General features: G+C 42.7%; 1 protein-coding gene across 1 annotated transcript in view; it reads left to right on the top strand.

Moving 5' to 3' along the window:
• GLB1L3 (galactosidase beta 1 like 3) overlaps nt 1-27,299 on the top strand; it is a 40,812-nt gene that overhangs the window by 12,428 nt on the left and 1,085 nt on the right. Inside the window, 13 exon segments of the mRNA XM_055273841.2 lie at nt 72-164; nt 3,905-3,986; nt 4,918-4,982; nt 16,484-16,568; nt 18,405-18,542; nt 19,335-19,345; nt 19,348-19,417; nt 19,830-19,936; nt 21,115-21,255; nt 21,579-21,650; nt 22,160-22,238; nt 22,706-22,793; nt 23,097-23,208. Coding sequence (XP_055129816.1) covers nt 72-164; nt 3,905-3,986; nt 4,918-4,982; nt 16,484-16,568; nt 18,405-18,542; nt 19,335-19,345; nt 19,348-19,417; nt 19,830-19,936; nt 21,115-21,255; nt 21,579-21,650; nt 22,160-22,238; nt 22,706-22,793; nt 23,097-23,208 — 1,143 coding nt within the window.

The raw sequence follows: 27,299 nt of genomic DNA on the forward strand, positions 1-27,299 counted from the left end.
TCAAGCCCAGAGCCTCCAGGCTTTTGCCGCAGATAGCCTCACTCTTTAACCCTCCTCTGCTTGTTTCTCAGTACCGCCAGGGAGGCCCTGTCATCGCGGTGCAAGTGGAGAATGAATATGGCTCATTCAATAAGGATAAAACATACATGCCGTATCTCCACAAGGTAAGAGGGCCTTGGTTTGGCCCCATGTTTACATGCCTCCTTCCTCCATCTGTCTCTTTTCTGGTGTGCTTTTCTGATTCCTGGTTGCATGAGTGATCTGGCTGGACACTGCGTTCTGAGAATATCGGCCTGTGAACACGAGATGCTGAGGGGTGCCGGCTTATTGCGTGGCTGAAAATTTGCGTATAACTTTTGACTCCCTGAAAATGTAGTCACTAATAGCCTGCTGTTGACTGGAAGCCTTACCAATAATAAACAGTTGATTAATGCAGGTTTTGTATATCTATTATATACTGTATTCTTACAGTAAAGTAAGCTTCAGAAAAGAAAATGTTACTAAGAAAATCATAAGGAACAGAAAATATATTGACTTCTCATTAAGCAGAAATGGATCATGGTAAAGGTCTTTATCCTCATCATCTTCATGTTAAACAGGCTGAGGGGGAGGAGGAAGAGGTGGAGGAGGAGGAGTTGGTTTTGCTGCCTCAGGGGTAGCAGAAGAGGTGGAGGAGGAGGAGTTGGTTTTGCTGCCTCAGGGGTGGCAGAAGAGGTGGAGGAGGAGGAGTTGGTTTTGCTGCCTCAGGGGTAGCAGAAGAGGTGGAGGAGGTGGAGTTGGTTTTGCTGCCTCAGGGGTGGCAGAAGAGGTGGAGGAGGAGGAGTTGGTTTTGCTGCCTCAGGGGTAGCAGAAGAGGTGGAGGAGGAGGAGTTGGTTTTGCTGCCTCAGGGGTAGCAGAAGAGGTGGAGGAGGAGGAGTTGGTTTTGCTGCCTCAGGGGTGGCAGAAGAGGTGGAGGAGGTGGAGTTGGTTTTGCTGCCTCAGGGGTAGCAGAAGAGGTGGAGGAGGAGGAGTTGGTTTTGCTGCCTCAGGGGTAGCAGAAGAGGTGGAGGAGGAGGAGTTGGTTTTGCTGCCTCAGGGGTGGCAGAAGAGGTGGAGGAGGTGGAGTTGGTTTTGCTGCCTCAGGGGTGGCAGAAGAGGTGGAGGAGGAGGAGTTGGTTTTGCTGCCTCAGGGGTAGCAGAAGAGGTGGAGGAGGTGGAGTTGGTTTTGCTGCCTCAGGGGTGGCAGAAGACGTGGAGGAGGTGGCAGGGGAGGCAGGAGAGTTGCACTGGTTGTAACTTGTATTGAAAAAAATCCGAGTATAAGTGGATCCGCACAGTTCAAACCTGTGTTGTTCAAGGTTCAACTGTAGATCAAGTTCATTTTCTCTGTGAATTTGACAATCGCTATGTACCTAAATAACTTTATTAGAAGACAGAACTTTATTCTCAGAACTTTATTCTCAGAACTTTATTCTCAGAACTTTATTAGAAGACAGAACATGGCGTTAAAAGGCTATTCCTTTCTGCTTCCTATCTCTGTGACCCACGTTTCTCATTAAAGCTGGGGTTGGTGAATCTTCCTCCACTGTAAATAATGCTTCAGGAACTTAGTGATGTGACTCTCAGCTTGAAGCTTTCTGGCCTGTAAGATAAACGTCATCTCTTCTGTCCCTCTTGCTTCTTCACGGAGGGACGTGTCAGGCCAGGGAATAACTGCAGTCCTGCCTGCTGTCCTTCCTGGTGGCTCAGCCCCTGCTGGCCCCTTCCCACATTCAGGAAGCTGATGAGAGTTCAGTCTCAACCGAACCCCGCCGTGGGCTGTCAAGCAGAGTGCAGGGCTGTAGGTCTGGCCTGGGCCATCCTGACTCCGCCCTTGCCTCTGCAGCAGCGCCTGCAGGGAGACCTCTGGCTGGAGGCCGGGAGGGGAAGGGGAGGGGTCCCCAGCTGGGCAAAGTGGGGAGGAGGGCGGGGCTGGACTTCATCCACATGCTGGCTCCTGGAGTTGGACAAGGTCAGAGAGTAATTTCCCTCCGTAACTTTTCCCAGGGGATGCGTGGCTGCCCTGAATCGGTTGTATTCAGCCAGCATTATTTGTTCTTGATTTTAAAATTTACTGGCTGTGCTCAGTGGCTCATGCCTATAATCCCAGTACTTTGGGAGGCTGAGGTGGGCAGATTACCTGAGGTCAGGAGTTCGAGACCAGCCTGGCCAATGTGGCAAAACCCTGTCTCTACTAAAAATACAAAAATTAGCTGGGCGTGGTGGTGCACGCCTGTAATCCCAGCTACTCAGGAGGCTGAGGCAGGAAAATCGCTTGAACCTGGGAGATGGAGGTTGCAGTGAGCCAAGATTGTGCCACTGGACTCCAGCCTGGGTGACAGAGTGAGACTTGTCTCAAAAAAAAAAAAAAAGAAAAAAAAATTGCCATTCAACTCCACTCCCAGGCCCAGGTCTGGCTCGATGAACACAGGAGATGCACAGCCAGGCCCTGGCTATCTGGCCTCGTGACCATGGTTTTTCAGATTAGACCTCCCCATCCCTGCAGCCATGGCAGGCTTCCTGGTTCCCCTTGACAATGTTAGGCAGCACCTGAGCTTGGTGAAGTCCCTGATGGTTCTCAGGACCCCACAGCCACAGCCTCTCCCCTTCCAGCACAGAGTGATTCCCTAGTCTTCCTCTTCTTTCAGTGACTCAGACCCTTTTCCAGGGCATTTCCTGGTAAACTCAGCCCTTTTTTACCCTGGAGGCTTTGGTCATGGGGTGTCAGAACCCACACTCGACCGATTTTAGGGTCATTCCCCACAAAAATCACCAGGCTGAGACCGAGACAGTGATTTCCCCCAATTTACTAAGTTGCAGAAGGTCAGACTCTGAATTCAAACCCGTTGTCTAGCTCCCGTCTCACCCAGCTGAACCATGCTCTGTTTACTTCCCGATTTCCTCATATAGTCGCCCCTCAGCATCCGTGGAGGGTTGATTTCAGGGTCCCCGTGGACACAAAATCAGTCGGTGTTCAAGTTCTTGACATAAAATGGTGTGGCACTTCCACGCAACCGATGCACATCCTCCCATATGCTTTTTTTCTTTTTTTCTTTCTGAGACAGTGTTACTCTGTCTCCTAGGCTGGCCTGATCTCGGCTCATTGCAACCTCTACCTCTGGTTTCAAGCAATTCTTGTGACTCAGCCTCCCGAGTAGCCGAAATTACAAGTATGCGCCACCACACCTGGCTAATTAGAGACCGGGTTTCACCATGTTGGCCAAGCTGGTCTCAAACTCTTGACCTCAAGTGATCTGCCTGCCTCGACCTCCCAAAGTGCTGGCGTGAGCCACCATGCCTGGCCTCTCCCATATACTTTAACTTATCTCTAGATTACTTCTAATACCCAATACGATGTAAATGCTACATAAATAGTTGCTATATAGTACTCTTTAGGAAATGATGATGAGAAAAAAATGCCTGTGCATGTTCAGTACAGATGCAATTAAGAAATATATTTTTGGCCAGGTGTGGTGGCTCATACCTGTAATCTGAGTGCTTTGGGAGTCCAAGGCAGGAGGCTCACTTCAGTCCAGGAGTCTGAGACCAGGCTGGGCAACATAGTGAGACCCTGTTTCTACTAAAGAAAAAAAAATTAGCAGGACATGGTGGCGTGTGCCTGTAGTCCTAGCTACTCAGGAAGCTGAGGTGGTAAGATGGCTTGAATCCGGGAGTTTAAGGTTATAGTGAGCTATGATCGTGCCACTGCACTCCAGCTCGGGGAAACACAGCAAGACTCTGTCTCTAAAAAAATTTAAAATTAAAAAAGTAAAAACATATTTCTCACTGTGATTGCAGAACCCATGAATATGGGGAGCTGTATGTATTTCTTTTTTCCCATGGGAATGAGGGAACTGGGTTCATTTTGGTTAATTTTCTCAACAGGCCCTGCTGAGAAGAGGGATTGTGGAGCTTCTCTTGACCTCTGATGGTGAGAAACACGTGCTGAGCGGCCACACCAAAGGAGGTACACATTTAGAGTTAGTACACAGGAGAACAGGGCTGTCAGCCAGCCCGTGTAAATCTTGAACACACTGCAGAGAAAACCAAGTGCATCTCGATACCTGCCTTTCCCATGTCCACTGGGATGGATCCTGGAGTTCGATGTTACAATAAATGAGGACTCAAGGTCAAGGCTCAGGGCCACTCACCAGCTACCCCTCTTGGCCTTGCTCCTGCCATCTTTAAACACAGCAGCACTGGAGCTCCTCTGTTCTCAGGATGCCTTTCCATCTCCCATAGTTTTTCTGTGGCAAGAAATCTGCATTGGTGCTGGGCCTGGCTTGGGATCAGGGCCGTCTCCACTAACTTGGGAAACCACAGGGAGAAGCAGAAGATGGGTGTTGTGTCAGGAACCCCGCCTAGATCCGGTTCCATTCCTGGGATCCTACCGCCCAAGCTTCCGTGTGGACACTTAGGAAATCCTAGAGAATTAAGTGGCAGGAAGATTCAGGACAGACTCATCAGATGGCAATAGTGAGGGACACGCCCAGGTGTGAGCGGGCCAGCGGGGCGAGCTGCTGCCGGCGGCGGCCGTTCTGCCTCCTGAGTAGTGGCTCTTCCGAGGAAGCGTGGCACACTGGGACACATGCTGAGCTTGGGGCCAGGAAGCCTGGGTCGGGTTTCCAGTCTAATCATGTCAGGGAGCCTTGGCCTGGCTCAGGTCTCTGCACAGAGTGTGGTTAATTTTAACAGTGAGTGTCCTCGCAAGTGTCAGGGATGTGGCGATGGCCACGGCAGCCCTTTGTATGTGGCAGAGTGGGATCCAGACAGCCTCTCGCCATCCTCACTGCTGAGCAGGCTCTCCTCTTGCGTGCGTCCAGGCCGGGGCGGATTCCTTCCCTTCCCTGACAGCACTCATCCCATGCCTCAGCTGGGCCTCTCTCTTCTTTATGCAGTGCTGGCCGCCATCAATTTGCAAAAACTTCACCAGAATACTTTCAGTCAGCTTCATAAAGTCCAGGTAAGACATTTTAGACAGGCAGGGTTTTACAACTCCTCCTACCATGGCCTCCCCTGCCTATGTAGCTGGTAGCTGAAAACAGGTTTGACAAGAAGACCACAGGTTTTCACCCGGGGTCCTCGGCAGGTTCCAAGCTATTTTGGGAGCCTTTTGGGGTGGGGAAGGAGGAGGGAACCCTGCTTATGTCACCTCCGCTTGTGGATCACGTCATGCAGATGAGTGGGAAGGGCGAGGGGTGGCGGGAATCGGAGGGAGATGATGTTCCCTTTCCCCTGTGAAGACAGAGCTCAGAGACTGCTATGCGCGTTGCTCACGGAGGCCTCCCTGGTAGTTCCGGTGGGGCTAGCCTTTCCCGCCACAGCATACACATCATGGGAAGGGATAAGGGTTGTACCTGCACTGATTTAACAGAGGTGGATTGAGCGGCTCCCACCTTCCTCTCAGTGGGTGACCTTCTGTGACAGTTACAAAGGGCAAGCCACAGCCCAGCCTCCAGGGAGTACATCTGTCCTTTCTCTACAGCCTCCAGGGAGTACATCTGTCCTTTCTCTACAGACTAGCTAGAGTGCGTGCTTCAAGACCAGGCCTGGTCACAGTCTCCTCTGCTTAACACCCTTTCCTGGTTGTCCTTTGTACCCAGGATGACATCCAGCCCCCACGCCTTGGCCGGCTGGGCCACTGGGAGCCTCTGCCTCCGCTCCCAGCCCCGCTGCCCCACCCCTGAGGGCCTTCCTTTTCCTTCCATTCCCACACGCCGTGGCCTCCTGGCCTAGCCAAAGACTCTGCAGCTCCAGCGCTCTGTTCCCACCCTCCACCCACATTATAAATAAGACTCATGAAACTTATTTCTTTTTTTCATCAATTTCTCTTTTTTTTTTTTTTTTTGGGACAGAGTCTCACTCTTGTTGCCCAGGCTGGAGTGCAATGGCGTGATCTCGGTTCACTGCAACCTCCACCTCCTTGGTTCAAGTGATTCTCCCGCCTCAGCCTCCCAGGTAGCTGGGATTACAGGCACCTGCCACCACACCCGGCTAATTTTTGTACTTTTTAGTAGAGATGGGGTTTCACCACGTTGGCCAGGTTGGTCTCAAACTCCTGACCTCAGGTGATCCACCCGCCTTGGCCTCCCAAAGTGCTGGGATTACGGGTGTGAGCCACTGCGCCTGGATTTTCATCATTTTCTATACAGTTTCCAACTCCGTGAAAGTCAGGGGCACTGCCAGGGCTCTGTGGATCTGTGGCTATCTCTAGTTTTTCAATACCTTTGCTAAGTCTTCTTCCTTTTTGTTCTTTTTTTCTTGTCACTTTCATTTAACAACTTAATTGAAATCTCATTTGTACACCATTAAATTCACCCATTGTAAGCATACAATTCAACATACAGAGTTCCACAACCATCACCACAATCCAAAATGTTCATTGCATTTAATGCTCATCGCAGTTAATCCCGTCTCCAGCCCTGGGCAGCCACCAATCTGCTTTCTAGTTCTATAAATTTGCCTTTTCTAGACATTTCACATAAGCGGGCCATGCAGTATTTAGTCTTTTGCATCTGGCTTCTTTCACACGGCGTGGTGTTTCTTTGAGGTCCATTTATGCATGTTGTAGCAGGACTCAGTGCTTCATTTCCTTCAATAGCTGACTGGATTGTGCTTGACTGTCATGTATGTAAAGTCATAGTCAAACCCAAAGGCCATCCTGCTTTAGTGTGTTAATACGGTGACTGTGGTTTTTGCATGTTGAACCAGTGTTGCATTCCTGGAATGAATCTCATCTGATTGTGAGATATTATCATTTTCTATTTTGCCAGATTCAGTTTATTCATATTTTTGTTGTGAATTTTCGCTTCCATGTTTATGAAGGACATTGGTCTTTGGTTTTCTTTTCTTAAAAGGTATTTGTTTGGTTTTAGAATTAGGATAATGCTGGCCTTATAAAATGAATTTGGAAGGATGCTCTCCTATTTTCTGGAACAGATAGTGTAGAATTGTTAGCATTTCTTAATGTTTGGTAACTTTCATCACTGGAACTATCTGGACCTGAAGTTTTCCTTTTTAGAAGAATTTTAACTTGCAGTTCAATTTCTCTAACAACACAGGAAAATTTAAGTTATTTCTTCTGGAGTGAGTTGTAGTAATTTACGTCTTTCAAGGATTTGTTCTACTCATTTTATTCTATTCCGTCTAAATTTTTGAATTCATGGGCATAGAGTTTGTGATAATCCCTTGTTATCCTCTTAATGTGTTTGTTGTCATTAGTGATGGCTCCTCTTTCAGTCCTAATATTGCTAATTTTGTGTATTTATTTTGGTTAGTGTGGCTAGAAGTTTATAATTTTTATTGATCTTTGTGGAGAATCAGCTTTCGGCTTGATTTTGATTCCCTGTTATTTTTGTGTCTTCAACTTCCTTGGTTTCCGCTCTGAACTTTTAGCATTTTCTCCCTGCAGCTGCCTTCGGATTGCATTTGTTCTTTCTCTTGGCCTTTCTGGTGCAAATTTAGCTTACTAAGTTGGGACTTTTCTTCTCTTCTAATATAAGCATTTATGCTACAAATTTCTCTGTATGTACTAGTTTTGCTGCATCTTACCAATTTTGATGGGCTGTGTTTTCATTGAGTTCAAAACTTCGAAACATTTTTTTAAATTTCCCTTGAGACTTTCTTTATTCCATGCCTCAGTTGGGAGTGTGCTGTTTCATTTTTTAATCTTAGGGGATTTTCCAGCTAGTATTCTATAATTGATTTCTAGCTTAATACTGTTAAGGCCCAAGAACATACTTGTATAATTTCTGTTCTTTTACATTTGTTAAGGTTTATTTCATGGATCATAATATGGTCATTCTTGGTGAATGTTCCATGTACGTTTGAAAATAACGTGTAGTTTACATCTATTTATAAATTCCCATCAGGTCAAGCTAATTGATGATATTGGCCAAGTAATCACTATCCTTACTGATATTCTGCCTACTCATTCCATCAATTTTTATGAGAGGAATGTTGACATCTCTAAATATAATCATAGATTGTTTATTTTTCTTTTACACCTATTAGTTTTTGTCTGTTTTGAGGTGCATTCACATTTAGGATTATGATATTTTGTTGGAAGATTGGCCGATGTATCATTATGTAATGTCCCTCTCCCTTGTTCTGAACTCTATTTTGATATAAATATAGCAACTCTAGCTTTCTTTTAATTAGTATTTGCATGGCATATCTTTATCCTTTTGCTTTTTATATACCTTAACATCTATATTTAAAATGGATTTCTTATAGATATCGTATATTTACATATTGCCTTAAAAAATTCAATTTGACAGTTTTTGTATTTTAAGATAATGTGGCTACATCATTCACATTTAAAGTAGTTATTGATATGGTTTGACTGAAATTTACCTTTTTGCAAATGCTTTCCTTTTTTGTACTTTGTTTCTTTCTTGTTCTTTTTTTCTCCCTTTTCTGGAGCCAATTGATAATTTTTTGATTCCATTTTATCTGTTCTGTAGACTTATTACTTATGTCAGTTTAAAAAATTGTAGCTGTTGACTTAGAATTTAAAATATAGGCCGGGCGCGGTGGCTCACACCTGTAATCCCAGCACTTTGGGAGGCCGAGGTGGGCGGATCATGTGAGGTCAGGAGCTTGAGACCAGCCTGACCAACATGGTGAGACCCCGTCTCTACTAAAATACAAAAATTAGCTGGGCATGGTGGTGGGTGCCTGTAATCCCAGTTACTCGGGAGGCTGAGGCAGGAGAATCGCTTGAACCCAGGAGGTGGAGGTAACAGTGAGCCGAGGTCGTGCCATTGCACTCCAGCCTGGGTGACAGAGGGAGACTCTGTCTCCAAAAAAAAAAAAAAAAGAGAAAGAGAAAAATATATATAATTTAAAAACCTGACACTACTAATCATACAAAAGTGTAGGTAGCATTAGGGTTGTACAATAGTATCTTCTTAATTCCCCACTTTGACGATGTCTCTTCATTATTGTTTCTGCTTCCATGGTTTCTGATGAGAAGTCAGTATTAATTCTTATCTATTTTTTTTGTCTTTTATCCTCTGGCTACCTTTAGAATTTTCTGTTTGTCTTTAGTTTTCAGAAGTTTGAGTGTAATATGCCTAGATGTGGTTTGTTTCTTAAAATTTATCCTGCTTGGTGTTCCAGGAGATTCTTGGATCTGTGGTTTGGTGAAATTGACCAAACATTAAGTAAGAAATAATAATAATTCTACACAATATGTTCCAGAAAATAGAAAAGGAGACAGCTTCCTCCCTCCCTCCCTCCCTCCCTCCCTTCCTTCCTTCCTTCCTTCCTTCCTTCTTTCCCTCTGTGGCCCAGGCTGCAATCTACTCGGCTCGCTGCTGCCCGCGCCGCGGACTGCCTGGGACTGCCAGCGCGCGCCACCGCTGCCTGCCTTTTCTCCTTTGGCTGCAGGCACGCGTTCGCCATGTTGGCCACGCTGGTCACCAGCTCCTGACGCCCAGTGCTCTGCCCGCCTCAGCCTCCCGAGGTGCTGGGACTGCAGACGGAGTCTCGCTCACCCGGTGCTCGGTGTTGCCCGGGCTGGAGTGCGGTGGCGTGGTCTGGCCTCGCGGCAGCCTCCGCCTCCCAGCCGCCTGCCTTGGCCTACCAGGGTGCTGGGATTGCAGCCCCTGCCCGGCCGCCGCCCCATCTGGGAAGTGGGGAGCACCTCTGCCCGGCCGCCCCGTCTGGGAGGTGAGGAGCGCCTCTGCCCGGCCGCCCCGACCACTTTTGTGGTCACTCTTTTTTTTTTTTTTTTTGAGACAGAGTCTCCCCCTGTCGCCCAGGCTGGAGTGCAGTGACGCCATCTCTGTTCACTGCAAGCTCCGCCTCCCGGGTTCACACCATTCTCCTGCCTCAGCCTCCTGAGTAGCTGGGACTACAGGCACCCGCCACCATGCCCGGCTAATTTTTTTGTATTTTTAATAGAGATGGGGTTTCACCGTGTTAGCCAGGATGGTCTCGATCTCCTGACCTCATGATCCGCCCGCCTCAGCCTCCATAAGTGCTGGGATTACAGGTGTGAGCCACTGTGCCCGGCCCCTATCGACCACATGTTAATCAAGGCGTCCAGAGGGTGTTCTCCTCTGAGGGTTCTCCTTGGCTTGCAGATGGTCACCTTCTTAACATGTCCTCACATGGTCTTTCTGCTGTGAACATGAGACCCTGGTGTGTCAAAATTTCCTCCTCTTATGAGGACCCCAGTGATGTGGGATTAAGACCCACACTAACAGCCTCACTTTTACCTAATTACCTCTTTAAAGGCCTGTCTCCAAGTACAGTCACATTCTGCAATACTGAGGGTTAGGCCTTCATGTGAATTTGGCTGGGGGACACAATTCAGCCCGCAACAGAGACTTGCCCAGGATTCTCCCGAATCTCCCATCAGAATAACTGGTAGACTTGGGGAGTTAAAGCCAGCATGAGGGTGTCGGCCGCCATCCGTCTCGGCTCCCTTGACTTCATACTCTCACGCCGGCCCACACTGCCTTCAGCACTTCTTTAATATGATCTATTTGTGTTATATCAGAGGATCTAGCCCCAGGTTAGCAAGTGGCTTGGGGCCAGCTTCTTCCTGCAGGCATCAGGTTTTCCATGGATTTTAGGTATTTGGTTGCTCTGTGACCTAGATTCTCTGATGGACCCAAGAAGCCACGAATTTAGTTTTTCAAGCTTTGTCCTTGCTGTGAGGATGGGATTTATGTTTTTCCCACTGCTATATCTCGAGCTGTACTCAGAAGTCTATTTCCTTCTGAGTAAATGTGGTTGTTATAGTTTTTCTAGGAATATGTCCATTTCACTCAAACTAAAATATAGTGGCATATAATTATGTACACTATCTTCTTGTTTTTAATGGCTGTATCATTTGTGCAGGTCTTTCCATTTCTGATCTTAGTTATCTATTCGTTTTTACTCTGTCTTATCAGTCTCATCAGAAGCATGTCAGTTCTTTTCAAAAAACTGATTTTTCTTTTTAAATTGTCTCTATTGCAAATTAATTTCAATTTCACTGCTTCTACTCTTAGGTTTATATTTCCTTTATTTATTTTACTATTTTTGGCTTACTTTGCTGTTCTAATTTCTTGAGGTGGGTAATTAGCCTTCACATTTTATCTGTATGTTTTATTATGAACATTTAAGGGTATAGATTTCTCATTAGTTCTTGAGTTTTATATTTGGTATATTTGATATACTGTAATTCAGACTAGTGTGAGTATTCAATATGATTGTTTCTTTGGCCTATGAGTATGTTTAGAAGTTAATTTTCAAATTTTCAGACATACGGAGTTTTTCTATTTTTTTCCTTTATTTCACTGAAGTCAGAAAACATACGCTGTACCTTTTCAAACTTTTGTAAATTGTTTTCTTTGATTATTAATTCATGACTTTTTAATACGTGTAATGCCTTCTTATCAATTTTAATCATTATGTTGTTGAAGCTTAAAGTGGCTTCTCGCTGGCCTGCTAGAAGCACCTTCCACCTGGCTCCTGTCTCCTCTGACATGACCCCATCAGTCTTTCATAGTTTACTTGGTTTCCAGCCAAATACAGTGTCCCAGACTCACCTGATACGTTTCCAATCCTTAGCCCAGAAATAGCAATTTCTCCTAAGAACCCTGTTGCTTCTGTAGAATACAAGCTGTGCTTACTATCAAATTGCTCTTACTTTTAAGCATTTTCAGTGTGTAGGGCCAGGATATTGGCATGTTTCAAACGAGGAGAAAATTGTGGTTTCATTGATTTTTTAAAAAAAATACAAATTTAGAATTATAGAACTTATATTTAACTTTTCTGATTTATATTTTTTTCTCTGACTTTGGACATCATAGTTGATAACAACATTCACAATTTTATTATTCACTTAATTCTACAATATATTCATAATAGGTTTGAAATAACAACACTGATAGTATTACTGAAAATAAGAAAATCTAATGATCTTAAAGATTTCTGTGGTTTTTCTTTTTATCTTTAAGGTATATCACACAGAGAATGTGTAGTGAAAATTCTATGTACTAAGGTTACATGGAATAATTTCTTTGTTTTACGTAATTGTTTTACCAGCTTGGTGTAGAGTTAGATTCATTTGTTTTCAATTTTTAGGTGTGAGTCTTTATTTTTTATATTTAATTTTGTTTGTATTTATGTCCTATCAATGGTCAGTTTTGGTAAATGCCCTATGTGTTTGTAATGAATGTATTTTGAGGTACTGGGTGCAGTATTCTGTTTAAGTTGTATGTCAGTTTTATTTATTGTGTTGTTCTAATTTTCTATTTCCAGTTGTTTTTTTGGCTGGTTGTATTGGTCACTGAAAGACATGTGTTAATATTTCTATCATAATTGCAGATTTGCATATTTCTACCAGTGGTCCTTAGTATTTTACCTGTACTTTAGCAAGTTTATCAAAGCTTGCTGGATGTATTTTGAGGCTGTGTGAATGTGGACTTGTTTTATCTTCATGGACATGAAATTTTATCACTAGGGAGTCATCCTTTTTGTATGCAGTATTGCTTTTTGTCTTAAGGTCACTTTTGTCTGTCATTGATATTCCCATGCCAGACCTCTCTGATTAATATTTGAATGGTGTATCATTTTCTATGTCCACATTTGGGTTTTAATCTTGCTGTAATTCTACATTTTTCTTTAGACATCTCTCTTATTAGAGATCAGAAATTAGTTGAATATTTTTATTTTAGTCTGACACAATTAAACTTTTATTTGGAGCTCTCAGTCACTCATATTTCGTGTAATCCTTGTTAGACTGAAGATAAACCTACCATCTGATTATGTGCCGGCTTTTAAATGTTTCTTTTATTTTTCTTTACAATCTTGGCTTCTTTTTATGGATTCGACTATTTAAAAAAACTCTTTTTTCCTATATCATTCTGGAGTTATAGAGTCTGATTTTATCTTTTAAAAGTCATCCTTGAAATTTTAATGTAAGTACTGAATCCCCTGCAGTCTAAAGTTCTGCTTTCTGCCTGGATTGTACAAGTGTCTCAGAGCAAGCATTCTGACTCTGGCCACTCCGTCACATGCATCTTCTGGATTTTTCTTGTATTTGATTTCTATCTTTTTAAAACTCTAAAAATATTATGTATTTGTTTTATACAATCAATATTCCTTTAGTTTTAGCCCAATATTTATCTTTTTGCTTTTTATTATTTTTCATATCCTGGAGATTCTACTCAGGATCAATTTTCTTCTGCTTGAAGTAATGCTTTAGTGATGTCTGTTTATGGCAGACTTTCTGTTTTTAGGCTTCAGTCACTTCCTGGCTCTGAATTCTAATGTGGCAGTTTTCTTTCAGCACACAGTCTGCCAACTTCACTGCTGTTACGGGGAGGTCTTCTGTCAGGCTTTTTTTTTCTCCTTTATTACTAAGAATTTTTTGTTTTGTTTTTTGTTTTCTGCAGTTGAACTATGTCTTTTCTGAATATCTTTTAATTTATTATTCCAGTTTGTCGGGCTTCTAGAATGTGTGTGTTCCTAGGTAGTAGTTCTTCAAATATTGCTTCTGCTCTGTTGTCTCACTCCTCTCATCCTGGAATTCCAGATAAATTCATTAAACCTTATCAGATGTGCTGTATATCTCTTTAGTTTGTACATTTTTGTCTACTTTTGCTGCTATTTGGATACTTTCTTCAGATTTATTTTCATATACACGAATTCTCTTTTCAGCTGTATCTATGGTGATATTATATTTGATTTAACTTTGTAAAAATCCTCAATGAGAGGGTTGGTCCAAGTAACATAGATCATGATTGTTGGAAATTGTGAGTCTTTGATTATGTCTTTAAATATGTTTTAAAAAATTTTATTTGGTTTATTCTCTTTAGGGACACAAGTATGTGTAATGCAAAATTGTTCTGTCTTATTTTCACATCTCCTGCATCCATTTCCTTCTCATTCTTTCTACTCTCTGTTCATTTTAACCATGCTCACTTTTCACTCCTTTTCTTTTCATGTCTCTCACAATGTTTATTTTCCTTTTAGCTGCTTCTAGTTTGGACTTAATATTTTCTATTTTATCTGCCTTAAAAAAATCTTTGCCAGGTCATATTTTAGCTCCTTATATTTTCTTATCATGTCTTCCTTGAGTACTTTTGGTTCTCTTTTTATGCTCTCTATTTATAGAAGTGATTGTTTCACTGGGATTTTTAACTTTATAACAATATTTTTGGGTCACTATTTTGACCTATGCTATAGAAAGTTTTTGGTGTTCCTCCTCTAATTTCTTTCCCTGTTAAAAAAGAAAAAAACTCTTTTTTATTAGAATTTTAAAAGTAGATTCTATTTTTGTTTCTTTTTTATTATTACTCATCTTTGATGGAGATGAGTTCTTATTGGCTCAAGGACTCAAGAGAAGTTGCTGTGAGAGACAGCATGTGACTGTGCTAACAATATATCTTAGTGGCATACTGCTGTAGGTAGGGATGAATTCTTATCTTTACCCATCTTTCTTTTTGCTTTCTCCATCCTCCCAGGGAGCCAGTATAGATGCAGGACCACTCCCAGATGCCTCACAAGCAGCAACTTCTTCCTCCTTATAGTTCTTATCTGTGATTCTTCCATAATTTTGTCCTTCTAAGCTTCTGACACATTGAATTATGTAAAGTGCATTCCCTTCACCAGCTTGTGCACCCTATTCTGTAACTGATAATAAATGGTTGGTATTGCACTATAGAGTACGCTTCTTACTTGGAAGAAATTTGTGCTGTTAGTCTTTCCTAAAATCTTCGACAAAGAGCATTCTCTCTCTACGTTTTTTGAACCCCTGATAGACCTTCAATGCTTTTGCACTTCTTCCTCCTAATTTATATTTTGAAGTTTCAGATGTCTCTTAGCTTCACAGAGGATGTTGTTTGTGTTTCCATTTCTCAGTCCTTATTTTGATTTGGAAGATTTCCAGGAGGAGAATATCAAGTCCACAGTATAATTTTAACACCGGAAGTCAGTCTTTCCTCTTGAATACAAATGGAAAATTAAGGATCTGTATTTATTTAATAAAATTTCACAAAGAGAAAATAATTAAACTACAAATGAAGAAAATGGAAATCAGGGAACATGGAGTTAATTCAGGCAACAGAATAGAGTAGTAAAAAGGCTTATTAATATGCATAGAGATATGAATAAGATTATACCTGAACAAGAGTGGGCTGTTAAGTAAGAGGGACAATCAGGGAACCAAAAACAACTCTTCAAAATTAAAAATCTAATATTTGAAATTAAAAATTAAATATAGAAGTTGGAAGGTAAAGATGATAAAATTTCCTAATATTACTTTTAGTATAAGCCAACAAAACATAAAAGAGACAAGATAAACGTCTTACAGCATTATTGTAGGAGACCCAGCATCGTATTAATACTGGCTGCAAAAAGAGTGGACAAAGGGCATGGAGGAAAGGAAATTGCAAATAACATAAGAATTTCCTTTAACTGAAGTATCTGTATGTCTAGATGAAAAGTTTACCTCAAATGGTAAGCACAGTAAGTGATGAAAAAGACCTAAACTGTGAAATTAGCATCCTACAGAGAGAAAAACTACAGGTCTACATGCCAAGCAAAAATAATTAGAATGGCATACGATTGTAAAATATTGGATAATAGGAAGCAATGGCATATGCCTTTAAAATTTGAGGCTAAATGAATTTTAACTTAGAACTTTATACCCAGTCTAAATATTAATTGTGTTGATAGCCAGACATTTAAGGACTCAGAATATTTATTTTCCACTCATCTTTTCTATGGGAGTGTTTGAAGGATGCAGGAAATGAGAGATGAAACCGAAGTAGAAGAGAACATAGGAACTGGAAAACATCATAATCCAAATCCAGGGAGCAGCTAACAAAAGTCCTGGGTTGACAACTCTTGGGCTTAGAGTGAGACCATCTTAGAGCAGCAGTATGCCAGAGGACTCCAGGAGTGCAGCTGAAAATGCATGCTGAGTGGCTGACATATCACCCAGAAGAAGCTCAGCTATGATCTTCCATTTTAATATCCATGGCACAGCAACAGCCAGGCCTACCGTAGAGGAGGTGTCACCTTTTAAAAACAGAATCTACGTTATTCAGCAGCACGGAAAATGCTAGGCTAGAAGTGGAATGCAGGTGTCAGGCTGAAAGCCTGTGGAATCTGAGTTTCTACATAAGGAATTGCGGTGAGGTCCCTGTGTATCCAAAACCCATTCTTTCAACACCAGCCTTGGGTGAGACAGGGTTGAGATTGCCGATGGTGCTTTCCAGGTATAGTGGGGAGGCACATGAAGCTGGAGACCGTGGACATTTAGGAGTGGAGGAACCAGAGCTGTGAATGATGGCCAAGGGTTGGGGGAAGACATACTGGATCAAAAAGGGAAAGCTCTGAATTGGGAAAAAGGAGAAAAGCATGAGTTCCTTAAGTTCTCATCTGTTGTATTCAGGTTTTCTGATTTTTCTTTTTTGTATTTTGCCAGACTTAGTGTTTGCTTTGGTTTGTTTTTAGAGAGAGAAGCCCCTTCTGATTATGGAATACTGGGTCGGCTGGTTTGACATATGGGGAGATAAGCGCCATGTTAAAGATGCAAAGGGTGAGTGTTTTGCAGTGTTTGACTCCAGGAAGAGATGGCCCCGGGTCCCATGAGAACTCATTCATACGGTTCTCTGCTAATTGATTCACTTGATCAGCCATAGATATTCATGCAACTTTTTACATACAAGCACTCAGCCAGACCCTGAGGATGCTCTGGTGGATAGAAATTACATGGTTCCCACCCCCAACAGAGTATAAGTTAGTGAGGTCCACAGATCATTACAGAGTAAAACAATCAATATATAGTTCCATGTTTGGTGGATACTTTGAAGCAAACAAACAGGGTGCAGTGATAGAAAAGACAGAGACCTGCCCAGGTAAGGTTAGGTGGCCACCGAAGCTTCTCTGAAAATGTGACGTCTCTGAGGAAGGTGGAACATTAATCATCTCTAGCAGTGCATAGGCCCTGTCTATGGCATTGTCAACTAAGCACTAATAATAGTCAGGGGACAACATGCAGCGATGGCCAAGAGCACGGATCTTGGAGCCAAAGAGATCAGGTTTTAATCCCAGCTCTGCAGTGCTAGCCATGGGACCTCATGCAGGCTTCCTCCATTTTAATTCTCAGTGACCTCATCCTAACGTGAGGATTATCATAAAACCGACCTCATGAGGCTGGTGTGAGGATTAAGTGCTGCCACTTAGAGCAATGCCTGGCAGTTGTTTACTTAATAGCCATGTGTGTCTACAGAAGATATTTTGAAAGAGCTATTATGAAAACAAGTCCACTTGTATCTGAAGTACAGAAAAACATTGAAAAATACTTGGGGACTGAGAAAAGCCTGTTTTGGGTTGAAAAGTAGAAAAAAAGTCAAAAGAAAATGCCACTATCACCACCAATGACACCAACAATAATACCATCACTACCATTAACAATAATGTCCGCAGCAATACCACCACCACCACCACCAAATAACAGTTTTCTGGTCTCTTGTATGGCAGGCACTGTGCCTTTTTTCCACATATATTACCTCATCAATGAATTTTCTCATCAGTCCCATGATACAGTTGGAATTAATACATTCATTTAACAGATCAGGAAGCAGTGGCGTTGAGAAAGAAAATAGGTTGCCCAAGGTCATACAAATAGTAAAGAGCACAGCCAGAATTGACTTCTCACTCTAAATGACTTTTAACCTTCTTCTTCCTACTGTGGCCAGTGGAGAGATGATTGTAGCTGTTTAAACACAGTACAAAATGGAAGTTTTTGTGACAAGATTAAGAGCAACCATTTGTGGACTATCGCAGTGTTTCCAAGTCGGTGTTCCCAGAAACATTATACTGGAAGGTAGTAATGAGGGTATACTAATTATACGTACGATTTCAAAAAACTTAAGGAAAATTGGATATTTTCCTTAAGAGTTCTTAGGTTATTATTTAATAGATGTAGTTTAGAGTCAAATTATGTCAATATTTTGGAAAAAAATGTTCAAAAATCTCTTGGGATTGACAGGATGTGGTGTCCTAGAGTAGTTCTGGCCAATTCTGCCTATTTCTTTGTTGGAATCTTTGTAGAGGTTGAATGAGAAAACATTTGCAGTAGGTCTTTAACGTCATCAGTAGGTTCTTGGAAACTTTAAACAAAATGATGCACAGAATATCCTCATATAATACTGTTTTCTTCAACATTGTTTCATTATAAAATTGAGAGAAAAATTGGTTTTGTTGTATATCATTTCACTTAAAGTCTCCATTCCCAAGAATGTGTATAGCTGTGAAGCGAGGAGTTACTGTAACTGATTGTGGAGTGGGGTTGGAAATGATGAGTTTGCCAGAGACTTCTGTCTCCTCTTAATTTCTGACATTCTCTATGTTCTCATATTCCCCTTTGCAGAGGTTGAACATGCTGTGTCTGAATTCATCAAATACGAGATCTCCTTCAATGTGTATATGTTCCATGGTGGAACCAACTTTGGTTTCATGAACGGGGCCACATATTTCGGGAAGCACACCAGCATCGTCACCAGCTATGGCAAGTGTCTGCTGGTGTAGTAGCCTCTCCAGCATGGGCAGTGCTGGGGCTTTACAGAGGAGGCTCCGGAAGCCTGTTCTGGCATCACTGGGTTCTTGAGCTATAATCTATGCTGAGTACTGAGGATTTTCCTATCTACTTTCCTTCCTTCTGTATGTTCATAATGCCCCAACAGGCTGTCATTGCAGTAGACAGGCTTTCCAGGACTTAGAGCTCTGCTTCACGCATCTGGTATACTGCCCTGTTGGCTTGAACCTCTGAAGAGAGGCAGGGTAGGAACGGTGACTGCTGTAAAGGCACAGACCTGCACAGCCGGGCGATACAGACTGAGCAAAGAAAAGAGTACCCGTTGCAGGGGTGTCCACTCTTTTGGCTTCCCTGGGCCACATTGGAAGAAGAAGAATTGTCTTGGGCCACATATGAAATACACTAACACTAATGATAGCTGATGAGCTTTAAAAAAAAAAAAACCACAAAATGTTTTAAGAAAGTTTATGAATTTGTGTTGAGCTGCATTCAAAGCCATCCTGGGCTGCCTGTAGCCTATGAGCTGTGGGTTGAACAAGTTTGCATTAGAAAGTGAAATGGGGACAAGCCCAGTGTCATGGCAGCCTCAGGTCCCCAGGGAGAGTTGTGGGGAATGTCCTTAGATTGGCATCACACACCCACGTGGGATGGAAGGCGTCTTCCTTTTGTCTCACTCTCAGTGGCCCTGGCCATCTCCTGCCAGCGGTGCTGAAACAGGGCCTTCTGCGGAGACTGCATGGCTGGTGACGCCCTGGTGTCTTGCAGACTATGATGCTGTGTGCTCACGGAGGCTGGAGATTACACGGAAAAATATTTCAAGCTTCAAAAACTCTTTGAATCTGTCTCAGGTACTCAGCACCCATTTAACTTACGGGCCAGCCCTCCTCATGAGGAGTCTCTGTTCTGTGGAAAAGTGAGGAAGGCGTGGGTCTCCCCTGTGGGCAGCAGTTGCACCGAGCTCCTGAGAACAAGGGCAACCTTAACTTCAAACCCTGGGCTTAAAATCTGTGTGATTTTTAAAATAAGGGGTTCTAAGCATTTTATAAGCCTCAGTTTCTTCACTGAAACATAAAGGTAGTAACCTTGGTCTCCTGTGATGACTGTGAAGATTGAGTTACTCTTTGTAAAGCTCTTAGTACCATGGATGACATAGTAACCCCCAATATGAAAGCAAAAGCCATGCTGGATAGGCATGGGGGGCTTAGGGAAGGCAGTGGTCATCTCAGGCACTTTTCACCCTGTGCCCCATCTCCATTGCAGCAACTCCCCTGCCCCAAGTACCCAAACTTACTCCCAAGGCTGTGTATCCCCCCATGAGACCGTCGCTGTACCTCCCGCTGTGGGATGCCCTACCCTTCTTAAATGAGGTGAGTGCTGCTTGGCCACAGGAGGTGGAGTGGCCACTGGAGGGATGGGAGGGATTCCTTCAGGAAACCTTTTTATCAGGAAGTGGGAAAACAAATCCTCTGCATTTCCTTCAAATTTAGAACTGTGGGACAAGAGCCACCAGCTCCTTCCGGGTGGACTGTGAGGGGTTTGACCTTGGAGTCAGTGTGCAGGGGAGGGGCAGCAGGATGTCGGAGGATCCTGGGTTCCCGCTTAGATGAACCTGTCTGGAGATGCTCTTGTTTGGACTGTGTGGTCCTTACGGAATCCATGCAGGAAAAGCTACTAAGCTGGGATTGGGAGACTAGCTTCTGCCCACGCTTCACCAGCAGCTGGGCCTGAACCTCCCGGGTCACTGCTCCTCCTCTTCCATCAGCCTTCCTGTCCTATTTTGAAGAAAGGTGAAAGGTGTTTGGAACTGAAACTGTAGCCCTTGGATTCACATTGGTTTTACCTCTGCTGTCACCATTTTAGAGAAAAGGTAGTGACTGGTACACTAAAGAAACTACATTTATTTAATGTAACTAAATTTAATGTAATGAAACATTTGCTTGGTGCATAATTCATTGCTAGACTTCAACTATTTTAGAATACAATTTCTTTACTGTTTTTTTTTTCTTGAGACAGGGTCTTGCTCAGTGGCTCTGGCTGGAGTGCAGTGGCACAATCATGGCTCACTGCAGCCTTGAACTCCTGGGCTTAAGCAATCCTCCTGCCTCAGCCTCTTGAGTAGCTGGGATTACAGGAGGCACCACCACGCCCAGCTACATTTTTAAGTTTTTTGTAGATGTGGGGTCTCACTGTGTCGCCCAGGCTGCTCTCAAACTCCTGGCCTCAAGTGATCCACCTGCCTCGGCCTCCCAAAGTGCTGGGATTACAGGCATGAGCTCCTGTGCCCCATCTATTTCCTCTGTTAACCAGTTCTTAGGATGATAGCGATTGCGGCCTCATCACCATGCCCTGCAGTTCCCTGAGTTTCCTTCCTGGGCAGTGGAGACATAAGCACAGAGCAGTGTCACATGCCATCTGTTTTATCATTTCCCATTCAAAGAACCCTTGGGGACCATTAGGTGGGACCACACCAAATGACAGAGTCTTAGGAAGGAGGATCCTGACTGCTCAGCCCTTGGACTTCTGCTCCTGCCATTTCTCCTCATAGCCAGTTAGGTCGCATCAGCCCGTCAACATGGAGAACCTTCCCATAAACAATGGGAGTGGCCAGTCCTACGGGCTTGTCCTGTATGAGAAGTCCATCTGCTCTGGAGGCCGCCTCCGTGCCCACACTCACGACATGGCACAGGTAGGGCCAGCAGGCTGTCTGTGTGGGAAGCGAAATGCGTCACCTCCCCATGCTGTTGGGCAGGGTAGTTGGTTGAGGATGCACGTTGCTGTTTGATGACCTACTATATGGGAGGCATTGGGACTAAAAAGTCAGGCCAAATAGACTTGCTTTCTGCTTTATCACCACTGAGTCTCTTGGGGCCTGCACGCAGCTTCATGCCATCTGTGAGCACCACGGCTGGTCCCTGCCTTCATACTGACCTCCTTCTGCTGAAACCATGGCCTCTCTTCTCCCTTTCTTCAGGTGGGCCTAGCAGTCTGACGCCGGCTCTTCTTTTGCAGGTGTTTTTGGATGAGACAATGATAGGGATTCTGAATGAGAATAATAAGGACCTGCACATTCCTGAACTCAGGGTATGTAATTTGAGAGTCCAGGTGATGCCCTTGACCCCCCTCAAATGCAGACGGAGCCTGGTCCTGAGACAGTCAGCCTCCCTTCTCCACCCCTGCTGTTGGTAGTGCTCCTCACCTGGGGCCGCGGCAGGAAGTGTGCAGGGCCGGAAGCCGAAGTGCCTCCCAGGCCCTGGCCCCTCAGGAGCTACTGCGTGCGTGCTGGAGGGGAGGGGGATTTCCTCACTAAGCCCTGAGCCTGTCCTCAGCCCCTGGTTGGGTTTCTGTGCCTTTAGAGTTGGTTAAAGGCACAGCCGAGTCTCTCTGCCTTTCCCAGTAGGATCAGCAGAGGGGGAAGGCAAGATTGCCTGTAGGAACACAAGGCAGTCCTTAGGTGAAGGGGAGACTGCGGGGCCCTGGAGCCTCCTTTTCTCCCATGTGTCTCTCCATGTGGAACTCAGCGAAAAAAATGAGTTGTCGGGTAGACGCCCTCCATGGCTGCGTGGTCTCCATGACCTGGCCTGTCCCAGCAGGACTGCCGATACCTGAGGATCCTGGTGGAGAATCAAGGACGAGTCAATTTTTCATGGCAAATACAGAATGAGCAGAAAGGTGGGCTCTGGCTGCGGCTTCTCCTTAGTTACTCAGAACCGAAGACCCGGGCTATGCACTGGAGTCGGGGGCGGGGAGGGGTGGGGAAACCAGCCGCTCAGCAGTGGGCTACCCAGGTCCTGGGAGCAGAGATGCAAAATCCGCCCCTCGCCCTTGCCTTGCCTTCCCTGATCTCCAGGACCAGAGGGTGGAGCCAGTGTGTTCCATGCTGGCTTGTCCTGAAGCAGGGCCAGTCTCCTTTTGGGAATTTCAGGAAACGTTCCAGTATTAAGTGGGGGAACTTTCTTGGTAGTATGGAAACATATAGCTAGAACCCTTCAGTCACAGCAGGTCAGACAAATGTTTGCCCTCCTGGCTGAGCCCCTGTCCTAAGGCATGTACAAGGTCTGCATTGCTTTGTCCCAGATGCTAGAGAATATCCAGTCCTGGCTCATATTCTCTTTCCTGCGTCCCATCTGCATCTGCAGGAATAACTGGATCTGTCAGCTTCAATAACTCTTCCCTGGAGGGCTTTACCATCTACTCCCTGGAGATGAAAATGAGCTTCTTTGAGGGGTATGCTCCGGCTGGCCCCCAGTGCACACTTCAGTGATCAGGAAACTCAGAGATTTCAGATTCCTCATTGCAGATAAAGAGTCCAAGATACAGAGACTGAGTCATGTACTCCAGGCTGTCGGGTGCTTCAGCATCAGAACTAGGGCCCTGGAACAAGTGTCCTGATTCTGATCTTAACGCATCTAGTCTACTCTAGCTCATTGAAAGAGAACTTTAGGCTCGGCCCAGGCCACCTGGGGTGGGCACTGGGAACTGGGTTGGGAAGGGGACTTCCTCTCCCCCTTGGCTTGGCCTTTCTTCCAGGCTGCGCTCTGCCACCTGGAAGCCTGTCCCAGACAGCCACCAGGGCCCGGCCTTCTACCGTGGGACGTTGAAGGCTGGCCCTTCTCCCAAGGACACCTTCCTGAGCCTGCTGGTAGGTGATGCCCTCTGCTGCCCTGGTGTTCCAAACGCCAATTTTATCTTGAAAGAGTCCTGAAGCAAAGCCAGTGTTCCTGGAGGAATACTTCCCTTTCTTCTTTTCCTCTTCTTCCTCATCTCCAACCAAGCCTTCCAACATTGATCAGTCTTCCTAATTTATCACCATTTAGAGAATAACACATCAAAACACAGTTAAAAATTCCAACAATAACAAGAGGGAGAGAGCAAAGCATGAAGTTCCCCTTTGAACCCACCCCCATTCCAGTTAGTCTCTGCTTCTCAGAAGTCAACACTGCCAACAGTGGTACATTTTTATATATAACTTTGCCTGAACACACACATACACAATTATTTTTACACTAATAGAATTGTACCGTGTATTCTGCAACTTGCTTTTTTTTTTCTGTGTGGGGTGAGTTGGTTAGTTTTTACCTAGAATATCTTTTTCTGTATAAATACACACAGATAACATAAACGTACAAAATGTGAATGTGCAGATCAACAAATGATCACAAAGTGAACACCATATAATTGTCATTGAAATTTAACAATATCGTTGGCACCCCTCCCAACCACTGTCCCCCTTCTCTCCAAAGGTCACTGCTGCCTTGACTTCTAACATCCTAGGCCAGTGTCTCCTATTTTGACTTTATGTAAATGGAATCATACAGGGCATCTTCTTTTTAATATGTTTTCTTTTGTTCAACATGGTGAGGTTGAGCCATTTATCGATGTTGCAGTGATTTGTTCATTTTCACTGTTGTATTGGGTTCATTTAGTAAATATATTATAATTTATTTAACCATTTTACTTTTTCTGAACATTTGGATTATATGTAGGGCTTGTCTGTGATAAATAATTAAGACTTCGTTTGTGTTTATGTTCATGACTGAGATCTCTTTGTCAGATTTTGGTGCCAGGGTTTAGGGCTCTCGTAAAGGATGTAGGAAGGGGAATTTGTGTAAGACTAGTATCACTTCTTAAACATTTAATGGAGCTCATTAGTGAAGCCTTCTAGAGCTGGCATTTTCTTTTTGAGAAAGTTTGTGAGTGTGGATTCAATTATTGAAAGATTAAAGTACTATTCACATTTTGTTTCTTTTAAAGTTAGCTTTGAGAAAATATATTTTTCTGGAAATTTTCCCATTTCATCTAAATTTTCAAATATGTTGCTTTTAAAATATCGTTTTTGATGTCGAGATAATTGGTAGTAACATTCCCCTTGTCATTTGTTACAGGGTATCGATGAACTCTTTTTTCTTGATAATTCTCACCAGAACACTATCAATTTTATTAATTGTTCAAAGTACAGTGTTTGGCTATGACTCTTACTATGTTACATATTTATTTTCTGATTCTTTAATTTGTCAGTATCTTTATTATTTTGTTTATTCAATTTCTTAGTTTGGGATTAATTTGCTTTATTTTTATAATGTCTTGACGTAGATACTTAGATAATGGATTTTCAGACTGTATTCCTTTTAATTATATGAATTTAGGTTATTAATCATCATTTAAGCATTGATTTGGTTGCATCCCATAAGTTTTAAAAAGATTTTTTGAGGTAAAATTACATAACATAAAATTAGTTCTGTTAAAGTGAACAATGAAGTAGCATTTCGTGCCTTCACAATGCTATGCAGCCACTATCTCTAGTTCCAATGCATTTTCATTATCCTAAAGGAAACCCTATAACCATTTGGCAATTACTTCCCCATTTTCCTCTTCTCCCACCCCCTGGCAACAGCAATTTTTTTATTATCTTTATGGATTTGCCTATACTGGAAATGAGTCCCATACTTTTTTTTTTTTACACATAGAATAAGAATACATTTAATATATTCTATTTTCATGACTGAGGAATTACATTTTTCAAAGCAAGAATTCAGAATGTACATAATTATAAGTCATATTTCATATCAGTGCATTATTAATTTTTATATTATACTTTCTATTATATGGGTAATGGTTCATATTGAAATACAGAAAAAATAAGTTGTAGTAAGACAAGCGATGTCTATATAGAAAGAGATGAATCATTTTAGTGTTTTATTAGTTGGATGATTGCTGCTTTAGGGTTGCCATGTTAGCCTAACATTTTAATCATAACTGCAAATTCTATCTAAAAAATAATAAAGCTTCCTTAACAAACAGCAGATACAAAGGTGAGCACTTCACATGTAGGTGCTTCTCAGGGTATCAAGTTGACTTCGGTATGGGCATTTTAGAATGTCTTAAAGATGATTTTGTAAGGAGCTGGCAGGCAAATTAAGCCCAACAAAAGAGAAGGTCTGCAAATTATCCTGCAGGTTAGGGCCAATCTTCTTGAGTCTACTAGGAATTATAAAATACCTACGCTTGCTCTTTCACCTCTAAGTTGTAAGTTGGAATTTCACTTTTCCTTCATACAGCTGTGTGAATTGTTGAAGGTCGCATGCTTCACAAGGACTTGCCCATAATGACAACTTCCATGTTTTGGGGGACATTGACAAGCTTCCCTGGGACCAGAACTTTGCTATAGTAGGGCTGTGCTTTCTTCTCCTATTAAGGGAAATAGTGTAGACTGAAGGTGCCATTTGGCAGGTAGTATTCAACCTAAGGCACTGGATGTCCTGGTGGCACTGTCCAGAAAGCTGCAGGCCACTCTGGGGGCCATGTTGTTGCTGGGAGAAACTTGATCTTTACCAGTAAGTTTATACTTTTTGTGGATTCTTGGTACTGTTTAAGGTCCTTTCTTTTCGAGTTGAAAGACTTCCTTTAGTACTTGTTGTAAAGCAGGTCTAGTGGCGATGAACTCCCTCAGTTTTTGTCTGGAAGTCTTTATCTCTTATTCATTTTTGAAAGACAGTTTTGCTGGATGTAGCATTCTTGGTTGCCAGTTGATTTTCTTTCAGCGTTTTAAATATATTGGTCCATTCCATGCTAGCCTGCAAGGTTTCTGCTGAAAAATCTGCTGATAGTCTCACACCCTACAGGTTTCTGTTTTATTGTCATCATCAAATAATTCAAATATTTTCCAACTTCCTTTGTCATTACTTGTTAAACTTATGGTTTATTTAGAAGTGCTTTTCTTAGTTTCCAAGAATTTGGATATTTTATAGTTATCTTTTTGTTATCATTTCTTGCTTAATTGCATTGTAGTCTGAGAAGTTTATGTGAAGACTAGTTTAACACAGGATCAAGCTTGTAAATATTCTGAGGTATACTTGAAAGAATATGTGTATACTGTAGATGTTAGACCAGTGTTCTATTATGTCGATTAGTTCAATTTTGTTAATCATTTTCCTTTAAATGTTTTATATCTTTATTGGTTGTTATTTGCTTTGCCTATTGACTATTGAAAGGTTGTATAAAAATTTCCCACTATGGTTGCAAATTATTTCTCTTTATTATTCTGTCAATTTCGCTGATATGTTTTGAATCTGTGCTTTCACCTTCCTTATGTATGTTGTATATACATTTATAGTAAATTAAGAATTTTACCGTCATGAAATGTCCCTCTTTATCTCTAATAATGCTTCTTGCCTTAAAGTGTTATTTTTCTGAATATTAACAGAGCTATAGCAACTTCCTTTTGGTTAGGGTTTATATATCTTTATCCATTGTTTTTCTTTTATTTTTTCAATACCTTATGTTTTTGATGCTTCTCTCATATGTAGCATATAACTACTTTATTTGAAATCTGGTCCAGCAACCTTTGCCCTTTAATTTGGAGCATTTCAGAGACTCCAATTTTATATGCTAGACTGTTTTGTTATATCCCAGAATAAGCAGGTGCCTCTAGTGGAAAAACTGCCTGGATGTCTCCTTGTCTCTCCATTTTCTTCTTCTAAATCTTGGTCCTGTAATTGTTCATTATATTGCAAGCAGATCTTTTAAAATGTGCAGCTTTTATATTAATAGCCACTGTCAGCAGTGGTGTTCATCATTATTACCTGATATTTATTTCTGGAAGTAGAAGATCTGCTTTTTAAAATATATAACATTATATATCACACAACAGGAACAATAGCAGCCTTACCATTAAAGGGTTGGTTCTATTTATGTTTTTCTCTTTCATTCCTAGACAGCAAGATAGAAGTTCTA

The sequence above is a fragment of the Symphalangus syndactylus genome, chromosome 3 (genome assembly GCF_028878055.3).
Source record: "Symphalangus syndactylus isolate Jambi chromosome 3, NHGRI_mSymSyn1-v2.1_pri, whole genome shotgun sequence".
Lineage (NCBI taxonomy): Eukaryota > Metazoa > Chordata > Mammalia > Primates > Hylobatidae > Symphalangus > Symphalangus syndactylus.